Source organism: Micropterus dolomieu, linkage group LG10, assembly GCF_021292245.1.
Source record: "Micropterus dolomieu isolate WLL.071019.BEF.003 ecotype Adirondacks linkage group LG10, ASM2129224v1, whole genome shotgun sequence".
Taxonomy (NCBI): Eukaryota; Metazoa; Chordata; class Actinopteri; order Centrarchiformes; family Centrarchidae; genus Micropterus; species Micropterus dolomieu.
Window position 1 is genome coordinate 20,957,889 of NC_060159.1, and position 21,083 is coordinate 20,978,971.

General features: G+C 40.0%; 2 protein-coding genes across 3 annotated transcripts in view; one reads left to right on the plus strand and one right to left on the minus strand.

Annotated features, from left to right (window-relative positions):
* The window catches only part of aven (apoptosis, caspase activation inhibitor), a 38,707-nt gene extending 35,043 nt beyond the window's left edge, over positions 1–3,664 (plus strand). The window contains exons 4-7 of one of the 2 annotated variants that reach the window (XM_046061096.1): positions 1,446–1,541; positions 1,625–1,913; positions 2,944–3,137; positions 3,431–3,664. In XM_046061096.1, coding sequence (XP_045917052.1) covers positions 1,446–1,541; positions 1,625–1,913; positions 2,944–3,098 — 540 coding nt within the window. In that variant the 3' untranslated portion in view covers positions 3,099–3,137; positions 3,431–3,664. Of the gene's footprint in view, positions 1–1,445; positions 1,542–1,624; positions 1,914–2,943 lie in introns of both variants that reach the window. The other variant, XM_046061095.1, reaches the window with a different exon arrangement.
* ryr3 (ryanodine receptor 3) overlaps positions 3,531–21,083 on the minus strand; it is a 140,532-nt gene continuing 122,979 nt past the window's right edge. Inside the window, exons 84-107 of the mRNA XM_046061097.1 lie at positions 19,786–19,865; positions 19,516–19,592; positions 19,355–19,428; positions 17,477–17,557; positions 17,232–17,320; positions 17,009–17,137; positions 16,805–16,909; positions 16,227–16,308; positions 14,798–16,083; positions 14,631–14,683; positions 14,391–14,559; positions 13,826–13,912; positions 12,755–12,955; positions 12,504–12,634; positions 12,324–12,366; positions 11,652–11,779; positions 10,512–10,572; positions 10,065–10,211; positions 8,483–8,617; positions 7,764–7,920; positions 7,569–7,633; positions 7,057–7,157; positions 6,918–6,969; positions 3,531–4,662 (exon numbers count right to left, since the gene is read on the minus strand). Coding sequence (XP_045917053.1) covers positions 4,567–4,662; positions 6,918–6,969; positions 7,057–7,157; positions 7,569–7,633; positions 7,764–7,920; positions 8,483–8,617; positions 10,065–10,211; positions 10,512–10,572; positions 11,652–11,779; positions 12,324–12,366; positions 12,504–12,634; positions 12,755–12,955; positions 13,826–13,912; positions 14,391–14,559; positions 14,631–14,683; positions 14,798–16,083; positions 16,227–16,308; positions 16,805–16,909; positions 17,009–17,137; positions 17,232–17,320; positions 17,477–17,557; positions 19,355–19,428; positions 19,516–19,592; positions 19,786–19,865 — 3,629 coding nt within the window. The 3' untranslated portion in view covers positions 3,531–4,566. The remainder of the gene's footprint in view (positions 4,663–6,917; positions 6,970–7,056; positions 7,158–7,568; positions 7,634–7,763; positions 7,921–8,482; positions 8,618–10,064; positions 10,212–10,511; positions 10,573–11,651; positions 11,780–12,323; positions 12,367–12,503; positions 12,635–12,754; positions 12,956–13,825; positions 13,913–14,390; positions 14,560–14,630; positions 14,684–14,797; positions 16,084–16,226; positions 16,309–16,804; positions 16,910–17,008; positions 17,138–17,231; positions 17,321–17,476; positions 17,558–19,354; positions 19,429–19,515; positions 19,593–19,785; positions 19,866–21,083) is intronic.

The following is a 21,083-nucleotide window of genomic DNA, read 5'->3' on the forward strand; positions in this document are numbered from 1 at the left end:
CAAGAACCACCACGCACAGACGTATGCAAGACATGGGTTTCAGCTGTCGCATTCCTTGTGTCAAGCCACTCTTGAACAAGACACAGCGTCAGAAGCGTCTCGCCTGGGCTAAAGACAAAAAGGACTGGACTGCTGCTGAGTGGTCCAAAGTTATGTTCTCTGATGAAAGTAAATTTTGCATTTCCTTTGGAAATCAAGGTCCCAGAGTCTGGAGGAAGAGAGGAGAGGCACAGAATCCATGTTGCTTGCAGTCCAGTGTAAAGTTTCCACAGTCAGTGATGGTTTGGGGTGCCATGTCATCTGCTGGTGTTGGTCCACTGTGTTTTCTGAGGTCCAAGGTCAACGCAGCCGTCTACCAGGAAGTTTTAGAGCACTTCATGCTTCCTGCTGCTGACCAACTTTATGGAGATGCAGAGTTCATTTTCCAACAGGACTTGGCACCTGCACACAGTGCCAAAGCTACCGGTACCTGGTTTAAGGACCATGGTATCCCTGTTCTTAATTGGCCAGCAAACTGGCCTGACCTTAACCCTATAGAAAATCTGTGGGGTATTGTGAAGAGGAAGATGCGATACGCCAGACCCAACAATGCAGAAGAGCTGAAGGCCACTATCAGAGCAACCTGGGCTCTCATAACACCTGAGCAGTGCCACAGACTGATCGACTCCATACCACGCCGCATTGCTGCAGTAATTCAGGCAAAAGGAGCCCCAACTAAGTATTGAGTGCTGTACATGCTCATACTTTTCATGTTCATACTTTTCAGTTGGCCAACATTTCTAAAAATTGGGGGTTTTTTGTATTGGTCTTAAGTAATATTCAAATTTTCGGAGATACTGAATTTGGGATTTTCATTAGTTGTCAGTTTTTAATCATCACAATTAAATGAAATAAACATTTGAAATATATCAGTCTGTGTGTAATGAATGAATATAATATCCAAGTTTCACTTTTTGATGATATTCTAATTATATGACCAGCACCTGTACACCTTCCCATCAGTGCCATTTATCAGATTCTACCAGCATTTGTCTGTGGATAAGAAGCAGTGTATATCAGTCACATTATATAACAGTTCCTGATCTCTTTCTACTTCTTGTGTACAGTCAGAGCTGCAATGTTTTGTTTCTCTAGTGTGCAAGCACAAAAGAGTACTGACCTGCACTAGGAGGCTACTTATAACGATTACAAAATATTTAACAAGTAGAGTTCTCACATCCCAGGACCCACAATTTATCTCCCCATGCTTAAATTATATTTTAACTTTATGCCTGGCTTTTGATTCCATATCCTGATGAAGATCCAAAAGGCTTAAAATTGAGAGAAAGAGAGACAGTAATAAAGAATTGTTTTCTCTCAATTTTGAGTATTACATTTATCAGTATGCAGTGAATGTGTGCTTATAATCTAATGCTTTACACTTAGTTTTTCTATTTCCTCTCTAGATGTCTGCAGTGTTTGTGGACCTCCCAGCACTGGCCCAGAGCCTTCAGCAAGTGCCTCTCCATCAGAGACTCAACCTGGAGGCTGAGCTGGTTCAGGTATGCTGCACCCAAACTAATGTTATGTGTATAATCTCAATGGATGCCCTGTTGCAGTAATTTCCCCCCTGATCCTGTTTCAGGTCTTGACACCAGTACAGCTGCCAACTATGACTCTTGCAACTAAACAGGAGATTTCAAAAACGACCACATTCACTCCTCCGTCTGCTTTAAAAGTCTTTAGCTGCAGCCAGAAAGTCCCCGTGGATAAAAATCCAGTGTCGGACTCGCAGGTTTCCTCGGGTGCTGCAGAGCCGCCGGCGGATGATGTTGATGAAGAGCTGGACCAGCTGCTCAGTTTACAGAAACCAGTCTTGGGTGTTTCAGGAAACCAGTCTGTCACAGACGAGGAGAGTGCCGTTCCAGAGAAAGGTCAGTGTAATAAACTTTATTAAGCTCTCTAATGTATTTCTTAAGTACTGGGCTTGAAATATGCTGCAGTTAGATGAGAATATAAACACCACTCTCATATCTGTACGGTGAATATGAAGCTAGAGCCAGCAGCCGGTTAGCTTAGCATAATGACTGGAAACAAGGGTGAACAGCTAGCCTAGCTCTGTCCAACAACATAGTTTGCCTACCAGTACCTTGAAATTCACTAAATACCAGGCTATATCTTGTTTGTTTGATTCGTAGCATAAAAATGACCATTCACCATTTTATGGGAGGTTAGGACTAATTATTGGCTCTGGGCAGTTGCCAGGAAACCAACCAGTCGCGACTCCAGGAAGTTACCATGCCTGTTTTATCGTCTGTTTTCCTCTAAATGGTTCCATAATTTACAAAATGAACAGCATGCTGTATTGAAGACTTGAAAATACAGACAGACCATAAACTCACTTAGAAAAGTGTTTACTGAGGTAATAAATCAAGTGAGAAGTAGGGTCTTTTTGTCATTGACTCCAATGCAATTAGATTTCTTTTTGCAACAACTGGAGTCGCCCTCTGCTGGCTATTAGGTAGAATGCAAGTCAAAGGCACTTCTGCATTGACTTTGCTTTTCAGACCTGGAGGTGGCTGCTTGGTTAATTTGTGGGACTGGAGGGCGTATTTTAATATAGGTGGACAGTACCAGGCTAGGTTTCCAGTAAGCTAAGCTAACTGGCTGAAGCTTCACATTTACTGTACAGACATGAGTGGTATGAGTTTACTCTCCGCTGGAAAGTGTCAGAAATGTCAAACTTTTGCTTTAAATACAACGAAAGCATCAGAAATTTAATTAGAAACTTGCAAACGGTCTCACATGATGGGCAAATTACTCTTCACATTACTGTCCATCTTCAGAAATAGCGTTATTTTAGCGTTAAAATATGTCAAGCACTAAAATAGTAGTGGGTATGTTCAAAACTTGTATGATGGTAAGAGTCATTCTTTTCCCATCTTGTGTTCTTTCAATCTGCAGCGTGTGAGGAAGTGAAGGAGGTGGTGCCAAAGGTGATAGAAGAGAAGATGGAGGAGGTGAAAGACAAAGACGTCACACCTCCCAAGTCTGCTTCCGCCCGACAGGAAGTGACAGAGGAGGACCTGGAGGACTGGCTCGACAGCATGATCTCCTGACCCACCAGGGAAAGACTTGATTAAAGACAGAAGATATAGGTATATAAAGTAAACTGGACTTCAACTTCTGTCTGTCAAAAGTCATATCAGACCTAAGTAGAACTTTAAGCATTCAGTCTGAAAGCTGATTATATTATATGTACATTCTGGACAGACATTCTTATAGAACTTGATAGTTGTTGTTTTTGGCCTTCACTTTTTTTTTGGGTTTTAAAAAATGAGGGTCAAGTTATTAGTTTATCCAGTTTCCGGGTCTGATTGAGAGACGGAACAGTATGTCTCAGTTTGTGAGAACGTGTCAAAATGTTCCCGCTCTGTCTTTCATGTTTTAGAGAAGTAACGGTCTGTTCCTTGTGAGGCTGTGAAAGTTGCACGTCACAGGAGTGTTGCCATCAGAGGGATGTCAGCTGCCAAACGGACGGACACGTTTGGTTTATTGCGTCAATTACTTTATTCATTTCCTCCCCCTCATCAAAAGAAATGCAGTTTACCAAAGCTACTACGTACATACAAATGGCCATACAATAGCAGTGAACCATTTTGTCATCAATAAATCCTTGAACCAAGTTCTCTTTTCTTTTCCATTTTCCTCTGATGTGGGGCTCTTCTACTGTGGAAAGAAGTGCAGGCGGGCAGGACACCACAGCTTAGAAACAAAACCAAACTAAGCGACATTTACACAAGGATCATCTAGATTTTATACAACAAATGTTTTCTCTTAATTTAAAAGCCACAAAACTAGCTTGAGCTAAATCTGCTTGTAACTTATCCAGGACTAGAGCACTGCTTGTGTCAGGAGGAACAAAAGGTTGTTTTTTTTTTTGCATAGTTTTCATAAGGCACGTCGGCACTTGAATAAAGACCTAATGTGAGTCGTCTCCGGTCCTGGAAGAACCATCTTCTGTAACTCTTCATTTGACAGGTTTGAAAGGCAGATCGGGTCTCATTCATGTCATTTGATGGTAACTGGATCAATAGTGATCAATGCTAGCAGCACACATCCATCCAGTTGGTTTGGTAATAAGTGACACTAACATCCTGGCGTTAATCTAGAAATTGTGCATATTCAGACATTCAGTTGTCATGCTGTAACCCTACACGAGTATCAAATGTCTACACACAGCAAATTGTGCAACAGGTTGGGGTTAAGCAAGTGAAAAGGCAATGTGAATCAGACACAAAAGAAGAATCTGCATAAGAGGCGTCGTGGCAAGTGACTATTTTCGGTAACAAGGAAGAGGACTACAAAGAGACAAACCCGAAATGTCCAATCAGTCTTTCGTCTTAAAATGATGTTTTGTGTATCTGAATTCAAAATGAAAGGTTTATTTTGACACCATGGCAGCACAGAAAGTCCGGCAAGTGTTCAGGTTCTGTTAACAGGGTGAAGTCAAGTTCAGTGTCTCTTTTCAGATAGAAGGAAAGTAGAGAGGGTTGTTTGGGGGCACTAGACGAATAGCTGCCCACTCTAACCCAGCTGGTCCTCATATTGCTTACGGAAGCAGTCTCCAGTAGGGAAGAAGTCCCAACATCTCTCCTGGTACATCTTCCACACGAATGACTCCTGCAGGGGAAATACAAACGAATACAAATCTGCTGATCAAGAAAGATTTAAAAGGGGGCACTCCCTCAGTTTTACTAGTTAGAAATAGTACAATGTCCTTTGAGGATTTTGGTCAAGTGTGAGAAGACAACCCCTGATGAGGAGACTACAAATGAGTAACAGCATGTGTTGCACACTGGGGGTTATTGCATATGATTGACTTGGGCATTTGCCAGACAGAGGGTCTAACCAAAACATTATTAGAGGATCCTGCAGAAACATCTGATTGTACATTTAATCCTAAATTCAAATACACCACTAATGGCTACACTGTAGCTAGTTTTAATGCTATAACATAAGAGTTCATTCTAACTCATTAGAAAAGTGTTTACTGAGGTAATAAATCAGGTGGGAAGTGGGTCATTTTACTATCATTCTAATGTATCCGGATGTCTTTTTGCAACCAGAGTCATTGCCCCCTGCTGGACATTAGAAAGAATGCAGGTTTAGGGCACTTTCCCATTGGCTTCAGTTCACATATCTTTTTCCACTCATTTTCTTCCTTGTCATAATCTGGTGCCTAGGTTACCCACAATGCAACTCTGCTGCCTTGGAGACTAACGTGTTATGCTGGTAGACTCCAGCCTGAAGCAGAGAGAGAGGAGTGGGGTACAGATGTCTGACAAGCTCAATTGTTTCTGCCTCACGCCTCCAGATTCTTTTCCCATTTTCAAACTTGTAGTCTTCATGCGCTGACTCACGTGACATCACTTGACACAATTATCACACAGCTCTATCTGGAGCCATAAAAAGGCTTTATATAGCTTTTTTTCCCCACACATGCAGCAGTGCTCCCCAACACCTGTAATCAGACTTTGATATGTGAAATCGGTGCAGTGCCAACCTGGCGACAGTTGAGGGATTATTTATATCTGCACAGGCAAATATAAGTTAAATGTGTACTCTATACGGTTGGGCGATTAGCTGTTAGATGGCTAAGTCATTAATAAGCCGACGTTCGGCTCAGCTGCTGACGTGATAACTGATCACGGGTGTAAATATATGGAAAAAAGACGAGTTCTCAGTCTTTTAGGCGACTTTATAAAACATACTGCTGATGGTGATGAGACAAAGTGGCGGGGAAAGCCGGGGTGCAAACCTGAGGAGTGTGTGGGGAGAAGAGAATTCCAAGGCAGGTGCAAAGCATACTTAAACAATAATAATGTTTGTGGTCATTAAAACCTGCTTTCACAGGGTGGTATAATGTGAACATTTGAGATTTTTTTTTTGCTGGGGGGGCGGGAGTTTTACAATCATGATGCCGGCTCAATGTCGCGATGTCTGTCAGCCATCGCCGATGGACGATGGCATCGTCTATTGGCCCAACCCTAATACTCTATGTTGTAACTTGTATGGTGCAGTTAAAGCATAACCACCATTGAACTCACACATAGCTGGTGCAACAGGCTGCTGGGATTTTGGAGCTTGACCAATAGTAGGAACTAACTTATCAAGACTTATCTCAGCTGCTTCAATTTTATAAAATCTTTCCTTTTGTGTGTCCCAACTTTATGTAAATGCTAGACTAAATCGCTGGAGTGACCCTTTAATCATGTCAAGCCTGTTGCACAAAGCATGGAATTTATTTTGATGAGTGAAACGTGAGCAACAGGAAATCACAGATTGCATATTGCAAGTTTGGTGAAATGGGCCCATGGATTTAAAAAAAGGCTACATGCAAACATAGTGTGTGATGTAGTTAGAACTTAAGAGCAGTAAGTTGTACACCATACATCTTTAATAATCATTTGGATTAACACTTAAAATTATTAACCAATAAGGCCTGTATTTATTTTCTGCCGAAGCACTGAAAAGTTAAGGTTTATGACTTTTTCTCTATAAGCAGCTGAACTTGGTTCTTTGCAGCTCCTCAAGGCTGGCAACAAACTAAGTTTTATTTTCCTTTTGCTAAATTTAGGACATAAGAACATTGCATGCACATAAAATAAAAACAACTTGCATCTCAGGTGCACGACAATAACAAGTTAATATAAAAAAGTCAAAGTGAACCCACGCATTGCTCCTTCTCCTAAGCTGTACTTGTGCAACATTTCAACCCACTTGTTAGGTTGCATAAGTAAAAACCTACTGAAGTTTCTGTAACCTTCCTTTGCTGTCTTGAGAATGATCAGATACGAAATATAAAGCATCTCACTGAAGAAAATGTTAAAGAGAAGTGAATTGAAGCTAAAATAGAGTAAACTCTTATCTCATACCTGACCCGTGTGTTCAGTCTCGTCCTTGTTAATCAGGTACATCAGGAAGAACCTGCATACAGGAGGACATACAGGTGTGATCAGAAATAATCAGAAATACGCTAAACTTTGGTCATTTCCTGTTTGTTGCTGCACTCACAGGTAGTTAGCTAGGTTGTGCTCTTGTAAGGTGTGGGTTTCAAATCCGTGAGGCGTCCGATCAAAGTAGTCATTCCCAATGCCACAGATGAAGCATTTGGTCTGAAAGAAGAATTGGGGGGGGGGGGGGGGGTTTACATTTTCATACAGGGCCACAGTTGGTGTACTTTTACACACTACTCTTAGCCTTACTGTATTTAGGTCACTTTCACACCTGTAGTATAGCTCTTTTGGCCCAGACTTTAGCAGATTTAATTGCAGCTTTTGAATTAGTGTTAGAATCTACTGTAATAAAATCTGGTGTTAGGCCTGCTTTGCTTTTACACCACAGACAAACTGCAGTCAGTCTGGAAGCGAAGCGAGATTCTGTTAAGTCTGTACCAGAGTTTGATTCACACCAGCCCAAACAAACTGCACCAGGTGTGTTCCTCCACATTTATGCATCAGCTTTGTGGCTAAAATGTTTGCTCTTAATACACACAGTTTCGGTCCTGACTGGACCCCGAGTCTCACCTCCATGTCCTCCTTCACCTGCTCCTGCTGGTCTCTCAGCTCACCAAAGGCGTCAATGATCAAACCTGAAGGAGGGTGCAACAGTTGGCCACAGTACTGAGCATGTCTTATCTTACAACACCATCTATAAAGCTGATAGAATACATGACAAGACTGGTGTCCGTGGCATTAAATGACACGAAACAGATTGTGTACCCTGAATGATGGCCAGCAGGATGACAATGACAAAGAAGAAGAAGGTGATGTCAAACAGAATGCGGTAGAGCTCATAGGGGTCTCCAGCTGGGTCCTCCAGCTCGTCTCCAATACCACCTCCAGCTCTCACACCCACGTACATGTGGAACAAATAGCACTGCCGAGAGGAAAAAAGGGAAAGTAACTTAGAGCTTCAGTCATTTCACATGTTTTTTAAAGATGACACGACAAGTAGAGTACTAAAGGCAGCTGTCTCTTAGTGGTAGCTAGGGATGAAAAAAAATGTAAATCAAAATTTCAGACAAGAAAACTAAACCAGTGCATTACGCAGCTGAGGATTCATTTATTACTAATAGAAGATAAAATCTATAAAGCCTGAAGAATCAAAAGATGTGTCTAATAAAAAGTAAAAGATGTATGAACTCCTGAGAATCTGTAAACTTTTCCTCTGAAAGGACTGAAATTACTTTTATAAACCAGTTATGCAGCAAAATGTTAGAAAACCATAATAATGCACACCGATGAAAAATACTTTTCTACTCAGTCGAGTAGTCTCCTCCTGCCTTCACTCTCTGATGAAGGCCAGGAGGCAAAAATGCCTCAGGAATCTTTTTCAGCTCCAGACGTTGCAGAGGGCTGCAGCCTTGTTAGCTTCTACAAAAAACACAGCAATTTTCACATATAATAAATGAATAGATGTCGGAGGTGGTTAGACGTACTGTCATCATATCATCACACTTCATGTCGGGCTCGTCTTCATCCTCGCTTTTATTGTAGAACTTCCTGAAGAAGTTGAAGGCCACCACAGTGTAGAGATAGACGACCACGGCCAGCAGACCCACAGTCAACACAAGCTAAAAGGGAGAGAGAATTCATTAAACTACGGTACTTAACATGCTTTGAAACACTTTATTTGACCTTTATTTGTTCCCAGTGACAATGTGAACTGAGAGTTGAGCAGCCGCCTCAGAAGCACAAAAGATTGCACCTTTCTTGTTTAAATGAATGATTTTGAGGGTCATTTTTGTAGCTTTTGTCAAAGAACTGGATTAACATGTTATGTCAGTGCAGTTTTTTCATTGGACAAAAGGAGCACAAAAGAACCGCAGTATTTTCAAGGCCTCCACAGCTGAACTTAACTGAGGATTTCAGCTTGGCTCTCATCAGTATTAAGAAGTAAGAATTTAGAGACCTTCAGCAATTCAGGAAATTAACTAAACTAAGTTTAACTAAAGTTAACTTGGAGTGGCAGAAGAGTGGATGTTTCAACCGTTAATCCATTTATTTCCCCTATATTTTTAGCCTTTTTGCCCTTCATCAATTTTAGCTAACACTTTCAACTATTTTAACTATATTTATATAAATATTATATATATTTAATTTTAACTATATTACTTGTAGCTGGATCAACTGTTCATTAGTTATTACTTTTAGCTTACTATTTTTAACTGAAAGTTTTAACCATTTATTAATAACTTTTAGCTCATCTATTTTAATTCACCTAATTACGTAAAGCTAACTGTTCCCCGCTCATTTGCTAACTAGTTTTTAGTTTAACTATTCTACAATCTGTCAAAGTACCACCTGGCAGCTGCAGAGGTACCCACTAGGACACAAGAAGTTGGGAAATTACTGGTCTAAACTACTCTTAACCCAAGAACTCTTTTTCCTTCATGAACTTTATGACAACATATCCACAACAAGAAAACTCATCTTTAATTTGTCTTACAAACTTAGAAAGAAACAAGTTACAACTGTACTTCATTGAATGATCCCATCTCTCGAATAGTCAGAAGTTTAAATGCCTCTTGGATAAGTGGCGAAACATCCTCAAGAACAAAAGAGCAAAAGTTGCTGCTGCCTATGACTTTTTATGTCTATTTACATCCAATGATTATTTTCTAATGTTTATTTCTAGATATTATGTGACCTGGATGACATAAAATATTTATAAATATACTGTTCAAACATACAAATCTCAATCCAACAGGATAATTTCAGTATGAATCACGATGCTTGTTGTACCAGTATCTGAATGTATGATTAGGGCCTAAAATAACATCCACACAGTTGCATATTTCTCAACATTCTTTGAAACTTTTAGCACTTAAAAGCCCTATAAACAATTTCCTTAATTTATAAAGGATTTTAATGAGGCTTTCTAGGTCTGAGTAGAAGCTAAGAAAAAGAGAAAATGGAAGTTAAAAGAAAAGGCTGTTCTGCCATAGAGTGTGAAGTGATTACTGCATTGTTGATCTTCTTATCTGTACTTTGGCTCCCTCAGCTGGTTGAACTACTTACCTGCTTGCCGTTATGAGTGACCGAAGACAGGATAGTGCGAAGGGTCTTGAAGCCCATGGCGATGTCCAGAAGATGAGCAGCAAAGAAGAAGTTGTTGAAGTGTCCAAAGATGGACATGGTGGTGTACCAGATCAGATACAGGAAGTACTGCAGGAAAGGAAAGGCTGCTCATTTGTAACAAACGATGGGTTTTTATGCTTTACATATTTGTATATTTTTCACAGAGCATGTACAAAATGCTGCTGTGAGAGATATAGATTTAACTTTTTTAATTTTGGAATTTGGATTCTTGATATTAATAAGGCTCTTTTGCCTTTATTTTATGGTGAAGAGGGGAGGGGGACATGCAGCAAAGGGCCACCAGTTCAGGTAAAGGTTCATGTAGCACTTTATTCACAGCAGGACATGTGATTAAAGCTAGTTGAAAAAAATAATAAATTAACTTACATTGTCAGTCAAAACAACGCCCAGTTTCCAGATATGGTACTTTGTATCAATGGAGCTCAGCCTGTAAATGAGAAAATAAATTGCTGAATCATAGTAGTGGTGTTGCTCTATAACTGACATGCAAGCATAGAAAAATCTGATTATATTTATGTATGAGGAATATAAGGTGATTCGAGTCTGTTTTTCTAGTCTACTGTGTTTAATTCTGAGTAGGAGACATTTTGATCATACGGAAGTTTGCATTCACTTTTAACATCATATCAAAATCCTGCAAGAAGCTCTCCCCTGCATGGAGTACTGTTGCTGCTGCAAATCAGCCCTGACCCTCCAACAGTGCTATATTGTCTATTTCCAAGTACGGAGTCAATTTAGGTAAGGTATCTAAGGTATTATTTACATGTTTCATGCCAAATTATGTCGGGGTGGGACATGTCTGCTTTTGTGAAATTAAGCTCTGAAGTAAATTAGAGCATGCATTACATGACACCTTTCAATCATTCAATCCATGTGATGGAAATGACTGACTTTTATACTCAAATCCATCTATTGGGTCAAGTAATGCTCAAACTTTCAGGCCTCAGTTAAGCCCTTTGAGTGTAATTTTAAGAACTCCTTAAGACAAAGGGGCCGCTGTTTATTTTTAATGGTTGTAAACAGTGTTGGGCAGTAAGTTACTGTAATATTACTTTTCCCAGTAACTAGTAGTGTAATGGATTACTATTTCCGAAACAGTAATATTATTACAGTTACTAATCCACGTAATGCTGTGTTACTGAACGCACCATCCTTGATGTGAATGTGCGACCGTGCTGCAGGTTAGTCGCACTGGATCATTTGTTTCTTAAGTCAGCTGTTAGCCAAGAAGCTAAAGGAAGAATGGAGAACGAGGGAGAGAGGCGTTCTTTCCACAGGTATAAGTACTGCCATTGTGAGCCACAGTCTAAGATGCAAAGAACATTGTCGTCCGTTGTAAACTTTTTGCGACCAGGAAAAAGTGCTGAGGCAGCACAGCAACGTGAATGCAATCCTATGCAAACACCCAATGCAATATAAAAAGACTATCGCTAGTCGTCTCTGCATCTGTATTGAAGTATATCCAGCCCTTAAGGAGGAAAGAGGAAATGAGGACTGAGTTCTCACCATGAGAGCAGGGAAGCTTCCTTCTCTACAGTCTCCACTGTGGGGTCAAAGTCCAGGGCACTCTTATCCAGGCCCAAGAGCTCAGCGATGCGTTCAGCTCCATACAGGTCACCATATTTGTTGATCACCTACACATACAGAGAGAGCAGAGATGAGCTTTGTCACTTCACGTCAAACTGTGAGAAAGAAAGTCTAGTCCGTGTTAGAGACGACAGAAGAACTACAATGTTTAAAATCAGTGGTTTTTGAAAGATGCATGCATGTTCCAAAATGAGGCTGAGTTTATTTTGATTATAATTTCACTACTTACTATCTCAGAGAATGTATAACACATTCCACTATTACCCTAACACAGAAACAACTAAACAACTGAAACTGCATTACAACAACAATCCTCTAATATTAATTCCTGGACATGAAAATGTTATGTATATGTGTCAATGTATCAACCCCTGATGTGACTCACTAGGATTTCAGATTAACATATAAAACTAAATATGTAGTAATATTGTACCTTATTACCTTTTTATGTCTAAGAAATCAGGTTGATCATCTGTCAACATTTTGTCAGCTTTGAGGGATCCTAATAACACATATACTACAAGTTTATCATTTCATGTTAAAGTTACAATGCAATACAGATACTGACTCTGTCTTCTCTTACACACTCACCTTGCGCTTGATAAACTTGTCCCAGTAGTTGCTGGGGAAAGACCTGTAATGGAAAGTAGAAATGAGACTCCAAAATCTGATATCAACTGTACTGCATGCAAAATGTGTCAGCTGGGGAGGATCAGGAAGTCGTTTGGCTTCATCAGTGACAAAGTAAATAATCTCCGGGTGAAAACTCACGGGGTGTTGATGACGAGTCGATCCCACTGACCCTTGATGTCGTCGTCGGACGGCTGTTCAGTGATGTAGAGGCCGTCAAATTCAAGCTTCCTGGCAATCTCCTTCTCCCTCTTGAATACGACCAAAGGAACCTAGAGGCAAAATATTAAGATGCGTAACTAAAACTTTAACCTTACTTACACAGTGGTATCACCTGCAAAGAAGTTATTCTCAGCTAAGTTAAGCGGTAATAGTACCATGAATATACCTACCTTCAGACAGTAGTACCCGAACAAACAGACGAGTGAGATGACCGTGTGGAAAATAGCCAGGAAACGCAGGGTTGGTAACATGTAGCCGCTGCTCTCCTGCAGGACAAATTCATCCATGTCGAAGAGTGTGTCCACGTCATCCTCCTCATCGCCACCCCAGCGGTTTTCCTGATCTATTTCTTCTTCAGATTCACCAGTGACCTAAAGAGCAAAGGGTATGTACCACATAAAGCATACAATTAATAATCATTGTCATTTAGCCTATTTCTGACTTCTCTTTACACTATAGATTTCTCACATTTGTTTGTAGTTTTAGTACTACCTATTGTCCTTCGGTTTCCCTAAAATGCTGGTTATGACTGTTAGTGATCATCACATTGATCATCACATTGAAATCCAGATCAACAAACGCTTTGATGAAGGATATTTTGAGACTGCTTAAGCATCACACTGTTATAGTCTGTCTTTAGTAAGATTTGCCAGTTTTATTTTTATTTTTTTAAGGACCAAGTTTTAGATTTTAGTTACTGAAGGTGGGTTTTCATACACATGTTTTTATACACATTGTCAATTTTATTGAATCCGACTTAAAACACACAAAAGAATTATACTTGGCAGCGTTGGAATACTTGGTGTATCGATTAAAAACAAATTGTGACAAAGTGCAATGCAAACAGATTTAGCAAATGAAACTCAAGCTTTCGTTCCTAAAGAGGGACTAAAAATGGCGGCAAATGAAAACATCAGATCTGTGTGGACTGATGACGACACATGAAACAAACAAATGCTATATTTCCATCACTTTTTCTACATGGTTTTCCATTGTTTTACATTTGACCAGCGACCCTAACCTCGTTAACTACATCATCTTGTTGCACCCTCTTCAGCAATTGTTTACTGGCAGTCAACTGGAGAAGTAACGCCACCAACATTTTATGGCATTGCATCCAACTCGCATTATTTGAATAACAGTCAAAGAAAACGATACTATAGGGCATTTTCTTTTCCAATATTTTGGGAAAATCTGTTCAAATGTGAGCTACATTTGGATGGAAACTCAACTTCATTTACCTTGTAGAAAAGAAGAATAAAGTTGATGGCAAAACACACAAACAGAGCAAGGAAACGCAGGTTGTAGAAGTTACGAGCCAGGTAGTTCTGTAAGGAAAAGGATTGATTAACATCAACATCTACTAACCGCAGAGTATTTGCCTATCAACATTTCGGAATAGAGCTGCAAAGATGATTCGATTAATTAATTAGTTGTCAACTATTAAATGAATCACCAGCTATTTTGCTAATCAATTAAGGTCATTTTTAAGACAAATTCTCTGACTCCAGCTTCTTAAATGTGAATATTTTCTGGTTTCTTTACTCCTCTATGACAGTAGAGGAATATATTTGAGTTGTGGACCGAACAAGACATTTGAGGACCTCATCTTGGACTTTAGGAAACCAAAGAACTAATCAATTAATCCAGAAAATAATTGACAGATTAATCGACAATGAAAATTTGCAGCAGTATTTCGGGATCAATTGGAGTGCTGAACCAAACAATGAAGAAAAATACATTGTGAAACTACTTCAAAGATGACATATGTTTGTATGTGTATGTATGTGTAGTGTGAGGGCTCACCAGCATCTTGGTCAGATAGACATCCAGAAGAGCAAAGATACTTGACATGAAGGCAGGCGCCGCCTCTTTAGGCTGACTCGATCTGGTCTTGGGCTTCTCCTCTGTCACAGGCTCCTTAGCCGCCTCCTCCTCCTCCTTTGGCTTATCCTCCTTCTCCTGGTTCTCTGTGCTGTATTCAAAACAGTTCATTTTTATTTTGTATGATGATGATTAATTTTCCTTTCACTCAATTTTACTCACTCTGCTTTCTCTGGTTGATTCTCGGGGGTTTCATCGGGCTTGGCGGCAGCTTTCTGCAACAGGTGTAATACATTTTCATAAACTGAGAGACTAAATGGAAGTGATAATGAAAGCAGACATCTACAAGGTTTACACACAGATGAAGTTATTGGATTTTGACTGCGAACCTTCTTGTGATCAGTAGTGGAGGTCTCTGCACTCAACTCAGAAACATCACCCAGGCCTGGCTCCGCATGTTTTCCTCCTTCCCTTTTTGGCACCGTCAGCATCTCCAACATCATGTCAACCTCCCCTTTGTCGCCTGCTGGTGTCATGGCTATATCTAAGCTTCCTGATGACTCTATGGCCTCCACTTTCTCTACTTCAATCGCATCTCCGTGGATACCAAACTGGGTCGGGTCAGGCATATTTCCAAGGATGTCCGTCACCTTTATGTTTTTGGCTCCCTCAACCAGGCCGCCGCCAAACATGGAGGACCAGATGACATGGAAGAACCCAAATATGAGGCCATAGATTCCCTTGAAGAAACCGATGAAGAGCATCCAGAAGAAGGAGAAGAAGCCTGTGATAATCTCCTTGATGCTCAACTTCTTGATTTTCTTGAACTGCTTGCGCATGTTTTTAACAGAAAAGGCTTGGCGAACACTGCCGATCTTCTTCTTGACTGAGCGGCATGCGGTGGTGAAGGCTGAAGCAGATTCCAGGGCGCCCTCTTCTTCTCCAGCCAACTCCTCCAGGATACTGTGTGCTTCTTCCTCTTCCTCCTCCTCCGGTTGTTCAGTCACATCTGGCTCGGAGATCTGTGAGGCCAGCTGCATTTCAAAAATGGTGTCCTCACAGAAATTCACAAACATCTCCATCTTCTCGCTCTCTCCACCCTCATTGACCACATCAAAGATGAACTGACGCTTGGACTCCTTGACCTGCGGCTTCTCCCACTGCTCGCGGCTCGACTCGCTGATTTCAAAGTACACCCTCTCGATCCGCTTTGCGCTGCCCATGATTTCAATACGGCCCAGATAAGGCTCAAAGTAGCTAAGTACACTCTCTGCCAGGTCTAAGAAGGTGGCAAGTCTGGAGTCGTGAGGCATGTGTTCAGACAGGTTGGTGAGAAGCACTGCCACGTTGAAGCCGATATCTTTAGCTGGCTCGTGGAATCGCTCCACAAACTCCTTGTAATTGAACATGTCATTCTCATCGGCCTCTGCACACGAGAGCAGGAATTCAATCTCAGACTGGTTGTACTGCTTCTGGCTCTCCATTGACTTCTGGAACTCCTTTTTTGAAATAATGCCTTTAAAATCAGGGTCATACTCTCTGAAGTTGTCAGAGGTCGTCATGTCCTTCAGTTTGAGGAACATATCGAAGAACTTAAGGATCATCTCCACATTGTTAGAAGACTCCACCAGGGTGTCAACCATCTGCTTTCCAATTGTTCCGTTCACCACATTACCTGGGATACAGCACATGCATTTGAGTATTTATACATGTAGACACAATGCATTTTGTACTACATGACTTGTACTTAAAAACAACAGACATGTACTAGGACTGCGTCAACATATTTTGCGATATCTGAATGCTTCAGTTTCTTACCCTCTAGCAGAGACAGCAACATGACAACCATGTCCTTCTGTAAATCCATCAGCTCCTTCAACAACTCAATCTGACTGGCGTCCTACAAGGAGATTAGAGTCCTTTTGTTAAATCTTTGCTCTGGAGGAGTTTTCCCAATGCAAGAACACAAGGTCGTTGTCTACATGTGTTGTAAGGCTTAAGACTACAATATCATCACCAAATAGAGGCTCAATAACAGTTTTGTAGACGTTACTTTATCTCTTCAGATATAATCCTTAAAATGAAACAATCCTTAGTTAAACTGCTCACAGCTGAAAGACACCATAATGTGTAAATCTAGAGAGATAGATGAAGAGTAGTCATAGTGAATGTTAATGTACAGTATACTACATTAATTAAAGTTATCAAGTACATTTAAATAAGTGAAACAGATTTCCTATTTCAATCTGTACTGTGTTGCAGACTTTGTGGGTTAATGAATGTATTTCAGGACACGAGATTTTCTTGTTTTAGTTGAATTCTCTCAAGCTGAACTGCTGTTTGTTTTTTAAAAGGAAGACGCTTTACACGTATAAGAATCGCAAGGTTTATTATACCTGAGACAGCTTCATTTGCATGTTGGCAAATACATGCAAGAAACCCACAACTGCATCCCACAGTCTGCTGTGAGCTAAACTCTGCTGGTTTCCAATACACGGGCCCTGAAGGAACGAAAAAAAAACACATCATGAAATGTCTGTTGAAAGTAATGTCTTTACATTGCCAATTTAACATTGCTGGCTGCGGGATCAGCTTCTTACCTGAATATATTCAGTCAATGAGTTGAATATCTGCTTCGCAACAAATAGAGCTTTGGAGAAGTTGACTTTTCCAGTCTCATCAATGACATCTTTTCCAGAGTAGTACCAGTAGAAGTCACTGATAGATTCCTAAAGAGAAGGATCACATTAGTAAAAAGTTAAGATGGTGGTGCAAGTAATAGACTGTGAACATTTTCTGGCTTTATATTTGTGCTTAACACACCTGAAGACGGAGCAGATAGTCCACAGTGCTGATAATGATGTTGACTGTGGTTGTGTTTCCAGTTTGGGTTCTCAAGAAGTTCTGGAAATCTGACAGAAGGAAAATTTTTCTTAGCCTTATTATCATCCATGATCTTTCCTCCTCTTATGGATCAGTGTGCCCTCATGGGACAGTCAGTGCACAAACTCGTACAAACAAAACAATGCTCCAATCTTCGATGAAAATACACATAAGTACAACCTCACCTCCATTGTGCCCCTCGCACAGAAGTTGCAAAAACCGGAAAAGGTCTTTAGTAAACTCATCATTCTGTAGCACCTTGGAACCTTAGAAAAAAATAAATAATAGTGACTACAACTGTGACCCGAGACAAAGTAATTTAAATCTTTATAGGAGGAGGTATAATAACATGTAACACTCCCCTCAGAAGCAATTAATGAGGCAAGCAGGACAGGTTTCATGTTCAGGTTTTGAAGTTCAGGGTCTTTAGATTGCAGGTTGAAAACTGAATCCAAAGTGCTTTTTTTGTCAAAAATGCTTTTACAGTAAAAAAACAGTGAAACCCTCGGACATTTCCATAAGCTCGAGGAAGCCTGGTAACTTTCACATGCAGGCCGTGATCGGGCCTGATGAAGGGTGTCATTTCAGAAAGAAAGCAGCGGACAGACGTGGTTACATTATTCACTTAAAATAAATCAGATAATCCAGTCAAAAGAGCTAAACAAAATGAGCACAAGTACATTTCTGTGAGCAGATAGAACCATGTGAAAGTTAGACATCTGTATGGAAACCAGCTTTGTGAAATAGGCCAAAGCAAGACAAAGCTTTGCTTAGGCTGCGGAAGAGTCCGCAAACCTTTAGTTATACCCTCGGGAGTTGGCCTTAGATCGACAGATTTGAGCATCAGTAATAGGATTTGCATTAGTAAATGTTAACATGAAGTGAATGGGAACAAATGACACACAAAAGGACAGGCAATGGATTCTTAAGATCCACTGTCTGTGTACACTAACAGTCTGCATGCACAGTCTGTCCCTACAGACATCTGTGGGAGGGAGAGGCTGGGTACCAAATAAAGCAGGGAGTGTGGACCACAGATATGGAGGAGACATTCAGGGCGGAAGCATAGCCATATCAGGATTATCTAAATTTGCTATTTACCCCGCTCAGTGTGGACTGCCATCGATGGGTTTTTAAAATGACAGGAAGGAGACAAACAATACACGTAGACATAAGCAAAAAGAGAGGACATTGAGTTACAATACGAAGAGATATGAATATATCGTCTACGAGTGAAAAACATGCAGTTAAAAATAATAGTTTTAGACGGGGGAAATCATAGGCCTACGGTGTGTCCATGTTGCATCTAACGAGATGAGTACCAAATAAGAATTCAGTCATGGTAAAAAAATTCATAATATTAACAAAGACAAGAGTAGTTACAGTGATTTGTTAAACACAGAACTCAGTGGAAATGTTTAGCAGAGGACTGTGTGATGAAAAGACGGACAAAGATTGATGTGAAAAGCGTAAAGTGGGGAGTTTGTGTTGAAAGTTGGAGGGAGACTTGTTTTAATGCTGGACCATGTCCTCTGAGACAACTTTTGTACTTTTAACACTCACAGACCACTGGTCTGAAAGAGACGACTGGATACATACCTACCTAAATAACAACAATATCATCACCAAGGTTAACAGAAAGTGTTGAAATATGAAAGTATACTTATACTAAAAAGCTGCTACATATTACACAAAGCTTTTTGTTTTAAGCAAAAGACGACATTAAAGACACCACACTGACGACTTCAGTGACTTCAAGACTGTAGCGCAAGCAGCAAACTATTTGCATTAATCAAAATTTACATTGATAGCAATGTAATTTTGATTGTTTCATCTATAAGGCCCATACAGAAACTTCTAATTAGGAAAGTGCATTTATTAACAGTTGTCATGGTTCAGCATTAGCTTAGGGAAGGGAAGGGAAAGGACTGGATCTTTTGTTCTGTAATCATGGGTAACAGGTGCTTCATTAACAGGGACATACTGAACGAGAGGAAACTGTGCTAGTCAGATGACAGGTAGAATATCAAATAGCCCATCTAATAAGACACCTCTTCACTTACTTGAACCTTCCTCTGTCACCATGCCAAGTCCTTCTGCTTTGTTCTGCCTCTCAAATGCGTTCAAGTCCAGGACACTAGGGAAAGGAACTCAAAAGTCAAAAACAAGCACTTGATTTCTGCACAGATGTTTCTTTTTTGTGGTATTTACAATGTATCAGTACCTGCAAGACTGCATCAGCCCTGAGAGACTCTTGAAAAAGCCTGCATCTCTTTTCTCTTTTAGGTAATCAAGCATTTTCTGGGGTAAGAAGGAAGAAAAGGCATTAAACATCCTGCTGTCAAAACCAAATGCTAGTTTAGTCTCTGAACATGCTGTATGGATCTATGTCATGTTATATGTTGATGAATGGACAGAAGAATAAGAATGATGCAGTAAATAGGACAAACAGGTAAATATACAGAAGGTGAATATTTGAGCTGTATCATCCGACCTGCTGAACTTGCACATTGCCTCCATTTAGGATGGAGATTCCCAGTTTGAGGGTGCAGGTCACCATGGGGCCCAGGCGACCTGACGAAAAAAGAAAAAAAGATAAAAGGAGGACAGAGACAGGTTTGACTGATAATAAAGGCTGAATCCCCGCAGCAGATCAGATGTGTGCACAACGTTAATTTCAACACATACATTATATTTTAGACTAAAGGTTAGATATTTTTGTGTCATGACGCCATCTGACTTCAAAATACAAGTGTTAAATGTTTCCCTCAGTATTCTTTTCAGTAGAAAAAATCTTAAATGCATTCAGACCTCATATGAAGCAAAAAATCCAGAGTGAACCCCTGAAAAATTATACTCATTTGGAGTTGCAGTTGTCCATCATATCTTACCAGTGGAAAGGAATTATAATGCACACAAGTTCCAAAAGCCATCAAATTACAAAAAACATACTATATAGTATAGTATTATTGGAAATGTATAATCAATATGTCTCCAAAGAAGGTTAAAATCAAGGACAACTGGACATGGTTGAAGATATTTAAACTCCCCTATTTACTGGGAGAAATTCCCAAATGTGAAATAATTGCTGCAAAATATGTCTCCTCATGCCATGAAGTGAGGACAACCAGTGGAACCTCAGACTGATAAATAATTGTACAGATTTTCAAATTATCATTATTTTGATCGTTTGATATTTTAGTAATTGTTTTGTTTTTATATTTGATAACGATTTCTTTTTTTAAATTTTATTATTTTTTAATCAATTAATTATATTTTTCATTTTTTTGTCTATTAATATACACTCACCTAAAGGATTATTAGGAACACCATACTAATACTGTGTTTGACCCCCTTTCACCTTCAGAACTGCCTTAATTCTACGTGGCATTGATTCAACAAGGTGCTGAAAGCATTTTTTAGAAATGTTGGCCCATATTGATAGGATAGCATCTTGCAGTTGATGGAGATTTGTGGGATGCACATCCAGGGCACGAAGCTCCTGTTCCACCACATCCCAAAGATGCTCTATTGGGTTGAGATCTGGTGACTGTGGGGGCCATTTTAGTAAAGTGAACTCATTGTCATGTTCAAGAAACCAATTTGAAATGATTCGAGCTTTGTGACATGGTGCATTATCCTGCTGGAAGTAGCCATCAGAGGATGGATACATGGTGGCCATAAATAATAATAATAATAATAATAATAATCCTTATTTGTAGAGCACTTTTCAAAAACAAGTTACAAAGTGCTTTAACAAGTGTAAAGAATAATACAAAAAAAGATAAGAGC